The sequence below is a fragment of the Azolla caroliniana genome, unplaced genomic scaffold (assembly GCF_043228905.1).
Source record: "Azolla caroliniana isolate FFs.n. ecotype wild unplaced genomic scaffold, voAzoCaro1.0.p SCAF_4, whole genome shotgun sequence".
In the NCBI taxonomy this organism is placed as follows: domain Eukaryota; kingdom Viridiplantae; phylum Streptophyta; class Polypodiopsida; order Salviniales; family Salviniaceae; genus Azolla; species Azolla caroliniana.
The window spans coordinates 2763938-2780547 of record NW_028230439.1 but is presented as its reverse complement, the minus strand read 5'-3'; the positions used below and the strand labels follow the sequence as shown (position 1 = coordinate 2780547).

At 38.1% G+C, this 16610-nt stretch overlaps 2 protein-coding genes across 4 annotated transcripts; both read left to right on the top strand.

Moving 5' to 3' along the window:
* The first annotated feature begins 882 nt into the window (after positions 1–882).
* On the top strand, positions 883–2457 carry LOC147864781 (pentatricopeptide repeat-containing protein At2g03380, mitochondrial-like). The gene has a single exon (XM_087318577.1). It carries the CDS (start codon positions 883–885, stop codon positions 2455–2457), a length of 1575 nt encoding a protein of 524 aa, XP_087174703.1.
* Positions 2458–8425: 5968 nt separating this feature from the next.
* Positions 8426–10841, top strand: LOC147864780 (leucine-rich repeat extensin-like protein 6). 3 transcript variants are annotated; one of them, XM_087318944.1, is made up of 3 exons: positions 8426–10136; positions 10185–10234; positions 10280–10841. In XM_087318944.1, exons 1-3 carry the CDS (start codon positions 8792–8794, stop codon positions 10394–10396), a joined length of 1512 nt encoding a protein of 503 aa, XP_087175070.1. In that variant the 5' UTR covers positions 8426–8791; the 3' UTR covers positions 10397–10841. The 3 variants fall into 3 exon arrangements, with proteins under 3 accessions (XP_087175070.1, XP_087175069.1, XP_087175072.1); XM_087318943.1 differs by having other exon boundaries at positions 10185–10841; XM_087318946.1 differs by lacking the exon at positions 10185–10234 and having other exon boundaries at positions 8427–10136; positions 10275–10841.
* Positions 10842–16610: the final 5769 nt, after the last annotated feature.

Sequence of the window (16610 nt, the reverse complement as noted above, 5' to 3'; positions counted from 1 at the left end):
GTGCTGACTTGCAAAAGGCATATTTATGAGTATGATGTGGCATAGGTTTGTACTAACTAAATACAATATCTTATAGGTTTTGCAAAACTCTAAAATAATGGGTTCTCTAAGAGTTTATTATTAGTAATAGTTAGTTTGAGGGTTCTATTAGAGCTGGACAAGGTGGTGGAAATCATTGGGTTAAAGGAACAATCCATTGGTATGATAGTGACTATTGGTGGAGTAGCCAACCTATAGGTCGTTAAAAGCTAAACATCTGGATAGCGACCTACCATGTAACACATATATATGTATATATAAGTCATGCAAATGGCCTATTTGTGCAAGAGAGGTATACAAGCCAATAAACAGAGAACATAATGTAATTATATGTTGCAATATGACTTATCCTTTCCTTCCTTGCTCTACCTCTTGCTAGCAACCCCCTAGCTTCCTCTAACCAACCATTCATCATGTCAACACCGTGCCCAAATTTTGCTTGCTCATCTTGGGAATATGAGCTATGGATATATTGTATGTCTCATATAGTGGCGCCTAACTTTTTCCATGAGAAACCACTTATCATTGGGGCAACATTGCGCCTTTTCACACCTTGTGAAGCCACCAGCACTTGTCTTGTGTGATATAGCTCATGTATATAATGTTTTAGCTGAAGTAATTTAATGCCATGCGAGAGAGCAGAGGGCATGCAAGTGATATATGATGACTATGACAACGAGAAGGCTAAATTCTATGAATATTTTTTTTCAGAGAAGCTCTCCGAATGGAATGAAGAAGAAAAAAGGATAAAAAATAATCCATTTTCCTCTGTTGATGCTGAATAAGGATAAATCAGTATGATGTTTTTACTGCTTGTTTCTGGTAAGAAATAGAGTTTGCACTATGCATTTATCGAAATGGTGCCAGGAATTAAAGAATTGTACTAGGCAAAAAGATTTGGCAAAAGGATCTAGAATACACGCTTATCTTCTTAGAGTGGGGTTGCTTGAACATGGTAGCTATGTTGATTTCACCTTACTAAACTTCTATGCCAAATGTGGTGCATTCTCAAAAGCTCAAGAAGTACTTGATAAGCTCAATGTTAGGACTATAGTCTTCTGGAATTCACTTATCACAGGTTATGAACAAAGTGGATATGGTCAAGAAGCAATGGCTTGTTTTAGGCAAGTTAGACAGGAAGGAATATTTCCGAATGTTGTAACTTTTATGTCTATCTTGAAAGCATGCTGTAGCTTGAAAGCACTCAATATGGGCAAAGAAATACATGGAGGGATTATTCATGAGGAATTTCTGGAAAAGGATGTTTTGATCAGAACTGTGTTGGTAGATATGTATGCCAAATGTGGTGAACTAGCAAGAGCACGAGGAATGTTTGACAAAATTCAAGCGGTTGATGTGGTATGTTGGAATGTGATGATAAGGGGGTATATTCAAAATGCTCTATATGAGGAGGCACTAAATTGTTTTGAAAGAATGCAAATCAGCCAGATCACACCTAATGTGGCCACCTTTATCTATGCTTTGAAAGCAAGTGGTCACATCGGCGCATATGAGAAAGGCAAACAAATACATGATATGGTCTCTAGAGAAGGTTTTCTCGATAAACATCATTCAGTTGGCAATGCTTTAGTGGATATGTATATGAGATTTGGTTATATTTCGGAAGCTGAAGAAATATTTGATGGACTATGTGTACGGGATGTTGTCTCTTGGACGGCATTTTTCAGGCATGGTGTTATTAAGAAGAAGGGTCTTTATTCTTTTGAGCAAATGAAGCAAGAGGGTGTCTTCCCTAATGATGTCACCTTTCTTTCAATTATGAAAGATTGTGGTAACATAGGAACCATTGGTCTGGGAAAAAGAATACACATGGAAATCCTGGGACAAAGTTTTCTCAGAGATAAACACACCATCGGCTCAGCATTGATAGATATGTATGCGAAATGCGGTGAACCATCCATGGCACTGGAAGTGTTTTCAGAGCTTGAAGTTCAAAATGTGATCTCATGGACAGCTCTTATTGCTGGATATGGGAATGTTGGAGAGGATGATATGGCTATTCAATTATTCAATAAGATGATAGAAGAAGGTATAAAACCAGACTTGGTCACATTCACTGTAGTGCTTCATGCATGTGGGCACTCTGGTGTTTTGGAGAAGGGCCAAATGTATTTTGATCTTATGAGCATGACTTATGGCATCTTCCCTACATCTGAACATCATGCTTGCATGGTGGGTCTTTTTAGCCGAGCTGGTCATTTTGATAAAGCGGTAGCAGTTATTAGAAAAATGTTGATGCCCAACCATCTTCCTGTCTGGTCTTCTTTGCTTGGTGCTTGCCAAAAATGGGGAAATGTAGATATCGGAGAACTTGCATTCAAGCATATGGTCATGATCGATGAAAAAGTTGCCGAAGCATATGTTTCAATGTCTAATATATATAAAGGGCGTGAATAAAACTTATCATTTGAGATTCGAGAAATATTCATGCTCTATTAAGATGACTGAATTATGGTATTGGAGTTTTGACCCAAGTAATGTTTCTTCATCTTAAGGGATGCCTTATTGCCATTTGCGTTAATCCAAGAAAAAGTTGCGAAAGCATATGTTTCAATGTCTAATATATATAAAGGGCGTGAATAAAACTTATCATTTGAGATTTGAGAAATATTCATGCTCTATTAAGATGACTGAATTATGGTATTGGAGTTTTGACCCAAGTAATGTTTCTTCATCTTAAGGGATGCCTTATTGCCATTTGCGTTAATCAGATTCAGATCTCGATTTTGAACCCTTAATAAATGGGTTCGAGGGAAAGGGCCTAAACATGTGGTTTACATTGAAATGAGACAATCATGGTGAAATTACTTGTTGGCATTTCTGGATTTTATGAAAAGAGAAGTGGCCTGCATTGATATGACCAAAGCATACTTAACAAAGCTATGGGAAGCAGTATCATCCCCGAAGATGTATTGTCAGGCCAAGGCCATAGAAACCGTTACATGAGATCCGAAAGATGCCGTTCCCCATATAAACATTGAAACAAGACAGTCATGGTGAAGTTACTCATTGGCATTTCGGGATTTTGTTCAGCTTTTCGTCATATTTCACATAAACTGAGGACCCAAACATAAATTTAGTTACAACCCCCACACTTACATCGGAGAATTCCTTGTTGTTTGATTCTGGAAAAGGTCATATAGTCGTGCTTCATCGTCTGGGAACATAATATTTTAGAACCACAGCCTTCAAGTTTATAATGTACCCAAATTCCTTTAGTCGAAGTATGAAGACAAGAATCATTTGTAATGTTCCAGTGTTGGTATTTATGTTGGGCTAGGACCAGGACATCTTTTGTGGCCTAATGTACACTGGTGACCTTCGTTGGTTTCAACATAACTATACTGAATGCCCCTAAATATTGTGGAGTGGCCTAGAAATTTAGTGGGAATTTGGCACATGACATATTATTGTGATCTACCATGGGGAGGTGAATCTCATTTACTTTTTTTGGGTGATGGCACCTATGGTCAGGAGGTGAATTTCTCTCTACTTTTTTTTGGGGTGATCTTATATATGGTTTAGGCTATTGTTTTTCTATAGAAGCATTCCATATATGCTTTGACACCCCCCCACCCCTTTTAAGTTTAAAGGAGTCGAATGAATAGAGATTTCCATGTTTGGTTCCGAATTAGATGTGTCATAAAAATACTGTCGCAAAAATGTTGCCCCAACGACTGTACCTGTGTTTTTGTGCCATGTGACAAACCAATTCTATTTTCATGGTTGTTTCGATATGGACATTCAATTGTATAATGATGTAAATATCTAACAATGTAATTCTTTTTATGAATTTTAATTAAGAAAATTTATTTACAAACTAATTATATTTGGGGTTGTGACACCTATTTTACTCATCACAAAGTCATATGAAACAAGTCGCACCAACTATTCATTATGTACATGTGAAGTCTATGTATGAGAAGAATAGCCACATTCGTCTTCATTATAGATGAGTTATGTATCTTTAAATGAAAATAGTATTATAGTATAGAAATGAACCCTAGAAAAGCAGAAGCAAGCATGATGTTTATTTACAATATTGAACATGAATCTTGGTTGAGAGGTATCGAGCGTTACCTACATATGTGGCATTGGAGGAGAAACGAAACAATTATTGGAGAAGGTCCTTTAAAGCTTTAGAATAATTAAATGAGACAACAAAGAGCTAATAACATTTGAGAATATAACATTGAAGGACACATGATGGTTATTGTGAATGATGTTTCCGTCGAAGAGTAAAGTAATTCTATAGACTCTCTCAAACTATTTTCTATATCTGTGAGCATCTTTCTAGTCTCGTGGAATTTTCACTTGTTTTCCTTGGACATTTGGTTTTTGTTGCAATGAATGTTGTGTGTGTTGTAGGTAGAGATTGTTGCTCATGTACGATTGTAGGACCTACATGTTTCTCTTTCCCTCAAAGCTGATCACTTTATATAAGATGTCTTTGGTATCCCGTATCTTGAGTATTAGTGTATTGCAAAGGAGTCAAAACATCCTTGATGCATTACATGTCAATGGATGTCATACATATCGTTAGGGATACATTCCTAATCTTGTCGCATAAAAGTGTCATTATATCTTCCATTATGGTATATAAACCTCTTCATTCAAATTGAGAAGTTTGTCACACTTGTTAAACATAGATTTCACCTTTCATGATTGCCATTCCACATGATTGGTCTTCCCAATTATGAAATTTGGCACCTCCTTTACATCCTTGGACACATATCTTTACATTCAATGGATTGTGGGCCAAGGCATCGATACGCGTTCTCTAAAACAAACACAACTATAACTTTTGCTTGAAACTTTTTATGAATTGATAAAGTACAAGAACAAGAAATTAATTTAATGCTTGGGACATTTGGTTTCCTTATATAAAAGCATCTCATGATATTTTTATTACTATTGATAAAAGTAGGAATTCTATGTTGACCAATTCCATGTTTTATCACGAAATCATTGAACATTTTTGACTCGAATGCCCCTCCACAATAATAAGAAAACATACCCTCGTGAACAATGATATTATATTACAAAATGAATGACATATAATTAGGGAAGCATACCCTTGTGATGGCCCTACCTAAGTGGGATTTAGATCCCAAATAAGAAAACAATCTTCACATTACGTCCAACATTAGAAACTAGTAGTGTGTTGAGGTATAAAAGCGCCTCTTGATGCAAAGCAAAGATCTCTAACCAAGCCTCTTGATTGTGATTGCATTTTATTTTCATATTATGCTTGATCTCAAACTACAAATTGTCTCCCCACAATTTCAATACATTCATGTCAAACAAACTTCTAAATTTTACATACTTCTTTAATATGCCACTTTTGTGCCTAATTGGAATGCATCCAAAATGTTTTTGTCCAATCATTGATGAATGTGATAATAACTATAATGCTATTTTGTGTTTGCCCCACATTAAATTGAAAGAAATCCAATGTATCATAAACTTAGTGGCTTTGATAAGTTTACCTTTAAAACAAGGTTCACACATCATTGGATATTTTTTATGATAAAAACATCAAATCCACATACCAACTATTTGACTAATGATCTAATTAAAAACAGCCTTGTCAATATAGACATTTGTGTTTCAAGCCTACGGGAGTTAACATGACAAAGTTGCCAGTTGGAGGTGGTCTTTTTGGTTAATGCCTAAGTTCAAGTGGTACGCATAGCTTAACAACTCTACTACCATATTGCTCAAACAAATCTATCATTCTCTTGCAATAATGTGGTCACAAATGAGGTCTCTCAATACCTCATTAAAGCTCACTCTCATAGAAAACAAGGTATCTCCTTGCATTACTCTCGAAGAAACTCTTGAAATGACAAATAATGGAATCGTCACAAATCACGTGCTACATAAATCATGCTCACAACAATGCTCATAATGTGAATGCAAATATGGATCCTCACTGAAAATCATTGACAAAGATTTAATACTGCATATTGCAAAACTTCCCCACTTGTTGCATCCATACTTGTACATCGCGGACCCGTGACTGTTACATATATACATACATGATTCATCCCTTCTCCAAAATTTGATCCATGCCTATTAAGTTGTTTGGAATTTTGAACATATAAATCACATTTTTCAATGTGTTGAGAGTTTTCCCATTCATGTACTAAACGCTCTACCATTATGATATGCATTAGTTCAAGTTCTCACTTCCAAATCTACATGCACTTCTACGGATAGTTGAAAACTATCAATGTTGAAATGTATTAGAACAATAAGACTATGTTATGAATTATCCTTTTTAAAATATTCAAATTAAGGAGAAGAGATTTTTTTAGCTTTCCCATTATTGTAGATTTTTGGTTTCCTATTGTAAGAGGACATTTTTTGTGGCAAGAAAACTAAAATTTAGTGTTATAAGAATGTATATGGAGATAGTCTCTTGAGTGTTGTCATTTAGACTCATATTACCCAAAAACACTTGCGAGTCGTCCCTCTTTGAGAAATTTGCATGCAATCCCCAAAGTACTACAAATGAATCAACTTGTGTTAAACACAAAAGATGTCTAGTACTACACTTGTACTTGACATTGTGATCAAATATTGATTATTTCTATGTTATGAGACACTCTTGCACATATGATAATCATGCTTATCTCATGACTCTTTGCTTCATTTATTACATCATGAGACCCTTTACATTTCAATTTTCATCCACTTCTACATGCGTTCGATTTTGTCCATTGTGGACATTGGTTAATTTGTCATTTCATAATCAAGGAACAAATGGATCTTAGTTGACGATATATCTAGTCACGAAGAGTTTACTTTGATGTACTCGCCAACCATTTACCGTAGGCCCCCCTCCCTACTATTTTCAAATCGTAACTTTTGTAATCGTATATAGCCATAGAACTATCAATATTTGGTCTTCTTCCCTACATAATTTGCATAGCATTAGCATCAAACATCCTCAGGTTGGTAAAATATCCTACAAGAAATTATACCATACATTTTGACTCCTTGTTCATTAAACACAAACATAGCTTTAAAAATGGTATTGCCAAAGGCGGAAAACATCCATTTTACCAAAAAGAATGTGAAGCACATTTTTCAAAAATAGTGATGGTTTGAGTCATTGTGTACATTTTAACATAGACAATATTAAAGGCTATAAATACCAAATTTTGGTGTTTGGATAAATTGACGACATTCGTTTGCAATCCAAATCATGGCCACACATTATCCATGTATGATATCATGTCAACAAAAGTTTCAATTATAGGGTCGAGCAAAGTAAGATAGACATGAGAATTCTAGGGAGGGATCATGTCCACGCTAAAATCATCTACCCTTCTACAATCATCTAACACATTTCTATCGAATACATACAATGTGAGTGCTTGTACAACTAGATATGACAAGAATAGAGCAACAACCATGGGTGTATGTTGTCAATCACTCAAGAACAATCATTTAACACAATGTGAGTGCTTGTACAACTAGATAAGACATGAGTATAGCAGAAATCAAGGGGTGTATGTTGTGAATCCTCACGAGAACAATCGTGCTAACAAATCGACAAGGTGTATGTTGTCAATAATCTCAAGAACAATCGCGTAACACAATGCGAGTGCTTGTACAACTAGATACGACATGAAAATAGCAGAAATCAGGGGGTGTATGTTGTGAATCCTCACGAGAACAATCATGCTAACAAATCGGCAAGGTGCCGAAAAGAATCAGTGTCTCGACATGTGAGAACAAAAATGTGTACACATACGTGTGGATGTCATTGAAAAAGGTCCTATCTACGTTACCTCTCTTCGAGACACCACCTTGAGTGATGACTCTTATCATCGAAAAGATAAACAAAGATACCAGCACGCCCACATTGGTTCGGGTGATGTTGGGGTTGGGGGGGGTGGGCTTTTTGGACATGTGCATGGGTTGAGTTTTAAAAGGTTATAGAGGAGACAAAAGGAAAAAGGAAGAGAAAAGTTGAAAGGGAGAGAGAGAGAATGGAAAACATTCAAAAGGAACAATATAGTTTTGAGAGAAAAGGAAAGGAGAGTGAGGTAGGTATTAGGAAATAGAGATGGATGGATTGGATTGGGCTGGGCTAGGCTGGCATACATACATACATACATGAATGAATGAATGAGTGAATGACTAGATATGAATGAGTGATTGGACACATGTGGAACCAACAGGTAAAGGGTCTTAAATGCCCCCACCCCACCCCCACTCCACTAGGGGAGCCCATGCATGCATAAACTAACTATGTATATGTATGGTATGTATGTATAAACGAGTTTTATGTATGAGCATACTCCTTACGTATACATATGTATGTATTTATTAGACACATGTATGTATGTAGTACATAATTGAAACTACCCACATTCATCATTGGTATGCAAATAGTGCCTCTTCCCCCCCAACCCCTACCGTGGCCACACACACTCAAAACAAGCAAGGATTGTGACAACCTACTTCTTCTTCTTCTTCTTCTTCTTCTTCTTCTTCTTCTTCACTCTAGTGTGTTTGTGTGAGTGTGTGTATCCATAACATCAAATAAATGAATGAGAAGGCATAACGCAAACTCACAACCCCTCCTTCTCTCTCTTTCTCTCTCCAATGCTGATGATCAGCTTAAGCCATGATGGATTATAGCACCACCAGCATTGCCCCTCAACCCTAAAATCCTCATTTGGTACTACTACCCCTAGAGAAACATAAACACCACATGGGTTTCCCAAGGGCATTTCTCCTAGTGATTTGCATCATCAGCACCTCCTCCACCTTCATCACAGATGTAATGTCAGATGGCGTCGATCCAATCACCATGGACGGCCTCGATCCCGATCTAATTGTCTCTCGCCCCCGTCGCACATTGAATCAGGTGGGAGTCGGTGGTGGCTTCAATCTCCCCGGCTTCCTCGGACCCTTCATCCTAAATCCTAACCTTATCGCCTCCTACTTTGCTCTCCAAGCATGGAAACAAGCCATAACCTCCGATCCCAAAGGCATCACAGACACATGGGTAGGTTTCAATGTGTGCAAATACGAGGGTGTGTTTTGCGCGCCCCCACCCGACAATTCGTGCAAATTGGTAGTCGCGGGGATCGACCTCAACCACGCGAACCTCACGGGGACGCTCCCGGAGAAACTAGGCCTACTCAAGTACTTGGCCATATTCCACATCAATTCCAACAGGTTCTATGGTACCCTACCCGAGTCTATCTCGAAATGGACGCTCCTCTACGAGCTCGACGTGAGCAACAACCTCTTCGAGGGCCCGTTCCCGGAGGTCGTGCTGTGCCTGCCGAGCCTCGCGTTCCTCGACATACGGTTCAACCGGTTCTCGGGCTACTTGCCGTCCGCGCTCTTTGAGGTGAAGACATTGAATGCCATCTTCGTGAACGATAACCTGTTCTCGGGCTCGATCCCGGGGAACCTCGGGAATTCGCCCGTGTCGGTGATAGTGTTCGCGCGCAACAACCTGGAGGGCAGGATCCCGGACAGCGTGTCGAAGATGGCCGACACGCTGGTCGAGACGATCTTCCTTGGGAACGGGCTGACGGGGTGCGTGCCGCAAGGGTTCGGGGTGCTCCACGAGCTCAATGTGCTGGACATAAGCTTCAACAACCTGAGCGGGGTGATCCCGCCGTCCATCTCGCAGCTGCGGAAGGTGGAGCAGCTCAATGTGGCGGACAACCTCCTGTCGGGGGCGATCCCGGCCTCCATATGCACCCTCCCAAAGCTCCAGAACTTCACGGCCTCCGAGAATTTCTTCACGTCCGTGGATCCCGAGTGTAGCGCGCTGCCGGCGCGGGGCGTGGTGTTCGATGTCCGGGAGGACTGCTTGTCCGGCTTCCCGGACCAGCGCTCCCCGCAGGAATGCAGTGCCTTCTTCGCCACCGACCAGATTTGTCCGGCGCCCAAGCCGCCGCCGCCGCCGTCGCCACCTCCGCCGCCATCGCCGCCCCCTCCCTACCTCTACAAATCGCCGCCGCCGCCGCCTCCCTACTTTTACAAATCCCCGCCGCCACCGCCTCCTTACTTCTACAAATCGCCGCCGCCGCCGCCTCCTCCCTACTTCTACAAATCTCCGCCTCCCCCATCGCCGCCGCCTCCACCTTATCTTTACAAATCTCCGCCTCCCCCTTCGCCGCCTCCTCCCCCTTACCTTTACAAATCGCCTCCTCCCCCCTCCCCCCCTCCTCCACCTTACCTTTACAAATCTCCGCCGCCGCCATCGCCGCCGCCTCCACCTTACCTTTACCAATCTCCGCCGCCGCCATCTCCTCCTTACCTCTACTCCTCCCCTCCCCCACCCCCCCATTATTAATACTCCTTCCTGCCTGCTTACTTCCAAATTTTAACTATTTTTTCCTCCCCCCCCCCCTCTTTTGTTCTACCATTTTGAAACCATCATCATCATCATCATCATCATTATCATCACCATCACCACCATCATCTTTGTATTACCTTTTGTATGGAGAATCTGTTATTGTTATTATTATGATGTACCATATATTATATGTTAATGTTTCTCTGCACTTCTCCTCCCCCCCCCCCTTCTCTTTTCCCTTCTCCCTCTCCCTCTATTCTAAGCTGAGAGATGTCCAATCCCAGAGAATGAAACAGCCCTTTGTAATCTCATTCCACTATATCTCATTGCTTTCTCCTGTTAATAATAATGATAATGCCAATGCTAATGCTAATGCTAATGCTAATTCTCTCTCCCTCCCTCCCTCTCATTGTTTAAGTAACAAGTGTCCAATCTTCCTTCCTCTGTTATAGCTTTGTTCTATGAATTTGTGGTCACCTCCCTTAGAATGAAAAATTGGTTAGAGATACTCAATTTCATTCCTTATTTGTCTCTGTGTGTCTGTGTCTATGTCTGTGTGTGTGTGTGTGGGGGGGGGGGGGGGGGGTAGATTGCTGATCCGATCATTGGGAGTATTCATTCGATCTGACTATGTCAACGATTTAAGCTATTCTTCTATAGTCAAATCAAGGAAAAACAAATTTAAAATTTGTGGATCCGCAGAATTATCATGGAAAAGGTCGACTCGAATTCCGCAGCAAAACTCACGCATGATTCAATGAATGACATGACATTAAGCATTATGAACAAACATCTTGACATGCAATTTCGAAAGATCATAAAATGATCATACATACACAACAAAGTAAGTAACAATGCACGATTAGAATATTAACAAGATGTACGTAATTAATTGAAACAAATTGTAGAGAAGAGTGTATGGTTTTAGATTAGGTGCCACTGAGTTAGCTCTCAGTGTTTGAGTCGATGATTCGGAATAAATGTCAATTTTTTTGTTCATGTGGCTTGATTTTAAAGGTAATAATACTTGGTGGACAACCTTAGAGAATATAATATATATATATATATATTGTCACAAGGTTCACGTTCCGGAGGTTTCTGCATATCATCAGAGTACGTCGTCTACCATAGTGAGATGCATCAATGGAGACTGAAAATACGTTATTATATAATCAGGCATAAATTGTTCAAGGAACCAAACGTATACATATAAACTAAAATTCTGACTTTAATTCAAAATGCTTCACAAGTGTCACCTTAGAAAAAAGGAATTGCACTATGAAAATGAACTATAGTGCTTGAATGGTGGTACCTCCCCTAAGAATGTTGGGTCATACTTGAATGCATATTAATAATTATATACTTGCTTAAGCATTAACGGATGATGATCACATGCAGATAATAGCCTCGTTTTTATAAACACTAGTTACAAACCTTACCTTTTAATTGTGGTATACAAAGGCATTTTTGTGATTACAAATTCTACTTCTAATGATACTCTTAATTCGAGGGGGTTACCGTGGGTGGGTATGTTTGATAGTTTCCCTTAGGAGTGTTCATAGTTTTGGATTGTTCCATTAACATGTAACTGACATCTTTCCCTAGCAATATGGCTTGCTAAATCGTTGTCCATAAACATGGGTAGATAATGACAATATGGCGTTACATAAAGACAATGTGGATCGTTAAGAGTGTTCATAGTTTTATGCGGGGATCGTTCCATTAACATGTCACTAACACCTTTCTCTTACAACTTGGCTTTCTAATTTGCTTTCCATCAATGAGGGTAGAAAACAACAACATTATGGTACACAAGACAATGTGAAAAGCATTGTCTTTATAATATTTGGTTTACAAACTTTACATACAAATAGAGCATATAAATGCGAGAGCCTTAATGCTACATTCATTGTGCGACAATATTCATATTTTTACTTGAGATGATATAACAAATATGTTTATCCTAGATAGGGAGTTATAAACTCATCTTGATTGCCAAAGGGTTGAAAGTGATAGATAGCTAAATGACATTGTTAACAAAGCATAGATTACGATTGATCAATGTTGTGGCAACTGGCTTCTTTGTTTGTTTCCCCTTTACTTTGAGGCATGTAGAAAAGTTTCAAAAAAACAATTAAAGAATTGATGTATGTAGCTTACTGAGTATGAAGAATGGGAGATTTATTGCCTAAAACCTTATTAAAGACAAGCCTTGCTAGTGCCACTAATTGAAGGAAGGATCTTATTTATGATAATCCTTTATTGACAGCCTTTGTTTGATGTACTACAAGAAATTTCGAAATGTTTCAGCCACAAGACAAGATTGTTTGTTGGTTGTGTTATATCTCTATCCTATGTTTTAATAGCATTCTCGAAGGAAAATACTCTATGCATCAAATCCTCTTCTCGTGTACTATACTATATAAAAGAGAATTATGGATTAAAATCAGCTCCACTTTTCACCTAAAAGCGAAAACAATTGTGATTGGTAATGCTCCTATAGTCCAAGATTTCCAAACTTTAGCAGCTCATAGAGCATATGCATACCCAATAAAAAGAAAAAAGGGAAATGAAAATGAGCATTAGACAATGTTTCTATCGATAATCCAATTTTAACACAAACATTATTATGATGTGGCCGGTCGTGGAAAAATGGTAAAAAAAAGCAGGATTCAGTTTGGTATGCAACTATTTAATGCCCACTTACTCCACAACATGGATAGGATGTTGTCATTAATAAAGCCGACTTGTAAATCGTTGCATTTCAACATGGTGGGTGTAGCCATCATCTACATCTATAAATGTCTGCTGAGAAGACATAACACATTTATTTTATGTAAGTACACTAAATTGTCCTCCTCGGAAAAGTATTGCCTTTGGAAATGATCAAGTTTACGATTGTTGGTGGCTCGTGCTACGATGCAATGGAAAAAAGTAAAGTCGCACAAACATTGCTTTATACAATGCCACTACTTGACACTAAAACGAACAAATGTTAGCACACTCCAATATATATATATATATATATATATATATATATATATATATTAAGATGACCTATGTGTAATTCTCTTAAGCTCAACATCGTTGATGATCATTCGGTTTAATTGTTCCTCAATTATGGTGTTTTGCACAAGATTATACCTTGAAACTCTTGATGTAGTAGAACTCTCCTTAGCATTTTCCAATAATTGGTTTTAGTTGTTATGCTTTCACCTCCTCACTTCTGTTTTGAGATCGAGCATGGATACATCAGAGATGCATAAGGGATTTGTGTTTGATTTTTGAGCTCACAACATGTTAACCATGACATCCTACTCATGAACCAACCCCCATTGTCAACATCACTTAAATCAATGAAATAAAGCATATTTTTATGCATAATAAAGAACATCAATGCCACGTAGATTCACGCGCTAGCCTTCGTACGTCCATGGATTAACATTGTCGTTGCATGAATTCATGGCTACTTTTGTTTGCGACTCCATGAATTCTTGCAACCTACCATTGGCTACTATTATGACATATCTTGATATTTTGTGGTCTTTCATACATAGTTAATGTGCGAATGACAACATAACTTAAAGAACACAACACAAGACCTTCATAATGTTTAAATTGTTGGGTACGTATGCAGCATGCATGATGCATGCACACTTCCGTTTATCACAATTTTGAAGGTTTAAAAGAAGATGTTTATTGGGAGTGGTTAAGGTATAGGAATCACAAAAACACATCATCAAGGTCGATTGACACGATGTGTTGGCATGCATATGTAGAAGGATAGACATGCATAGTTTAACTTTTATTTCACAATCAAAACACCACATGCCAGGCTACATATATTGTTTTTGTTTAAAATGTGGATCAAGAAGTAGTAGTGTCTGTGCATGTGTATACATATCAAAACTAGGGGACTAGATAGAGAGTTACACCATCCACAAGTATAAAAAATTTAAATGGAATCCTCATGTTGCATTATCACATTACTCTTGTTTTTTTGTGCAATATGTTCATATCTCCCATAGTGTCATAATTTCACTTAATTCCTATTAGTTATATATTTCAATGTCATTTAAAGCTATACACAAGAGTCGTGAGACTCTTATTTTACTAGAGTCAACACTTTAGTAAAGGAGATTGATTCTGTATGTTAAACACGGCATATCTTTGGATAACTTATACCTGGAGACATTAAAAATCAAGAATAAATACAATCCATGATAGGTTGGGAACAACCTCTAAACCCCTGCCATACTCAAGGCCAATGAATATATGTATTTTATTTCCATAGATGATCACATCAAGTATGAGAGTGACTTCCCTAGACAATTGGCCTAGTTTAAATCAAACACTAGAAAGAATGCATTGATAGAACCGATGATATGTTAAAATAATATTTTTGAGAAAGTTCCATAACTTCTAGCATAGGGTAGAGTCAGTGATATTCGTTTGCATTCCTTGTTGCAACAACCATCTATTGGTAGAAAGTATATGCTATTGTAAATGCAAATGATAAGTAGTTTCACATGTAAAATGAAAGGGAAAATAAGAGAAATACTCCAACTGACTCAAATTAATTAACCTTCATTGATTACTCTAGCATCGTGGGGCTAATCAAAGAGCAACATCAAGCGTTACATTGTGAAACAAAGTAACCAAAGTATGATTATGATTACTCCTGATGTTCCACAATGTAACCAAAGTATGCCGATATAGGCCTCTCTACTTATTTGGGCTAGTTGTGAAAAGCTGTCTCCACTCAAATTGTTAGTCAACCATGTTTGACGTTTTAAAGACCAACACGAACTACATATATCCAAGAGATAGAAAAATAATTTCTCTTTTGTACCGTAAGAATGGAATGCACTTCACCTTAACTATTAAATGTTATAAGTAGGCAATACTTTCTCAAAAGAACACCAAAATCAACATTAGACTCAAGCTTATAGAAGATGATGCAACATGGCATATGTAGACATACTTTTGGGGAGTTGCATTTTGAAACATAAGGATTAAAGTATAAACACGACTCGTGAATCATGATTTATCAGGTCACCCTTCACAATATCCTCATTAGAGTCAACCTACTTGAAGATTATATGGTTTGGATGATTCAATAACTTTGATGCTCCACAATTAATGCCTCATGCAGAAGATGGCACTCTTGATTAGGGTACAAACCTCGATGACGCAAAGGTACATGATGACTAATAAAGACACAATTGAGGGGCTCGTATTCAAAATGTAATTTCTCATTTAAATATAACTTAGTATAGTGGACTTTGAACAAGTTCAAATATAGTTTATAACATGTGATATAGTGCTCTCTATAAATTAAATATATTGCATTGGGCACCTAGTATTTAAATATAGAGTTGTAATGTTGTTGTTAAAATTTGTGTGTGTTTACGAAACATTAGTAGGACCATTGGGGACTTGAACCAAACGCCGAGGTTTCAACGATGGAGAGCTTGAAGTTGTCATGTTTCACACTTGTTCTTCTTTGGGAAATGAGAAGAATAGTTCTACCATCAATACTCTCGTGTGAGCGGATGTTGCCAAGTATACGTGTGTTTATATAAACTTGTATGATTCATTGGGCGTGTGTGTGTGTGCAAGTGCGCGAGGTTAAGTTGGTGTTTTAAATATTTATTAATTTGGGCTAGATTATGATTGTGATTGTGACAATTCACGATTGGGTGCAAAAATTGTGTACATAATTATATGTATACACTCATTTTTAGAGTGAATGTATGTATACTTGTATTTATATATTAAAATGTGGAAGGAGTATGTGTGCATATATTCGGGTATCAACTCTTTATGCGTGCGTTGATAAATATTTGTTTGGGTAGCAGATGTGTGTGAATTCATATTGATATGTGGGTATAAAAAATCGTGGGTAGAGAAACTTAAGGGAGGAAAGAGAGAGGAAGGGAAAAGGAACCCGAGGATTCATTTAATTTATTTAAGAATTTGAGCGTGAGAAAGTAAAAAAAGAAAAGAATAAAATGGTATGGTTGAAAGACAGAGATAAAGTTAACGCGATGTTTGCAGGTTGATGTGGATGGTGTTGATGCCACTTGAAGATGATAGTGGATGATGGTTTTGTGGCAACAAAAGTTGCATGTGGTAGCAAGTAGAGTTGCCAGAGACGTAAATGGTGGCGATGGACGATGACAAAAGCTGGTCGAGGATGAAGGTGGCA

Excerpts from the sequence above, each read along its gene's own strand:
- LOC147864781 (XM_087318577.1), top strand. The coding sequence starts at position 883 with ATGCATTTATCGAAATGGTGCCAGGAATTAAAGAATTGTACTAGGCAA.
- LOC147864780 (XM_087318943.1), top strand. The coding sequence starts at position 8,792 with ATGGGTTTCCCAAGGGCATTTCTCCTAGTGATTTGCATCATCAGCACC. Across the intron at positions 10,137-10,184 it reads ATCGCCGCCGCCGCCGCCTC|CTTATCTTTACAAATCTCCG; the intron begins CTCCCTACTTCT and ends CGCCGCCTCCAC.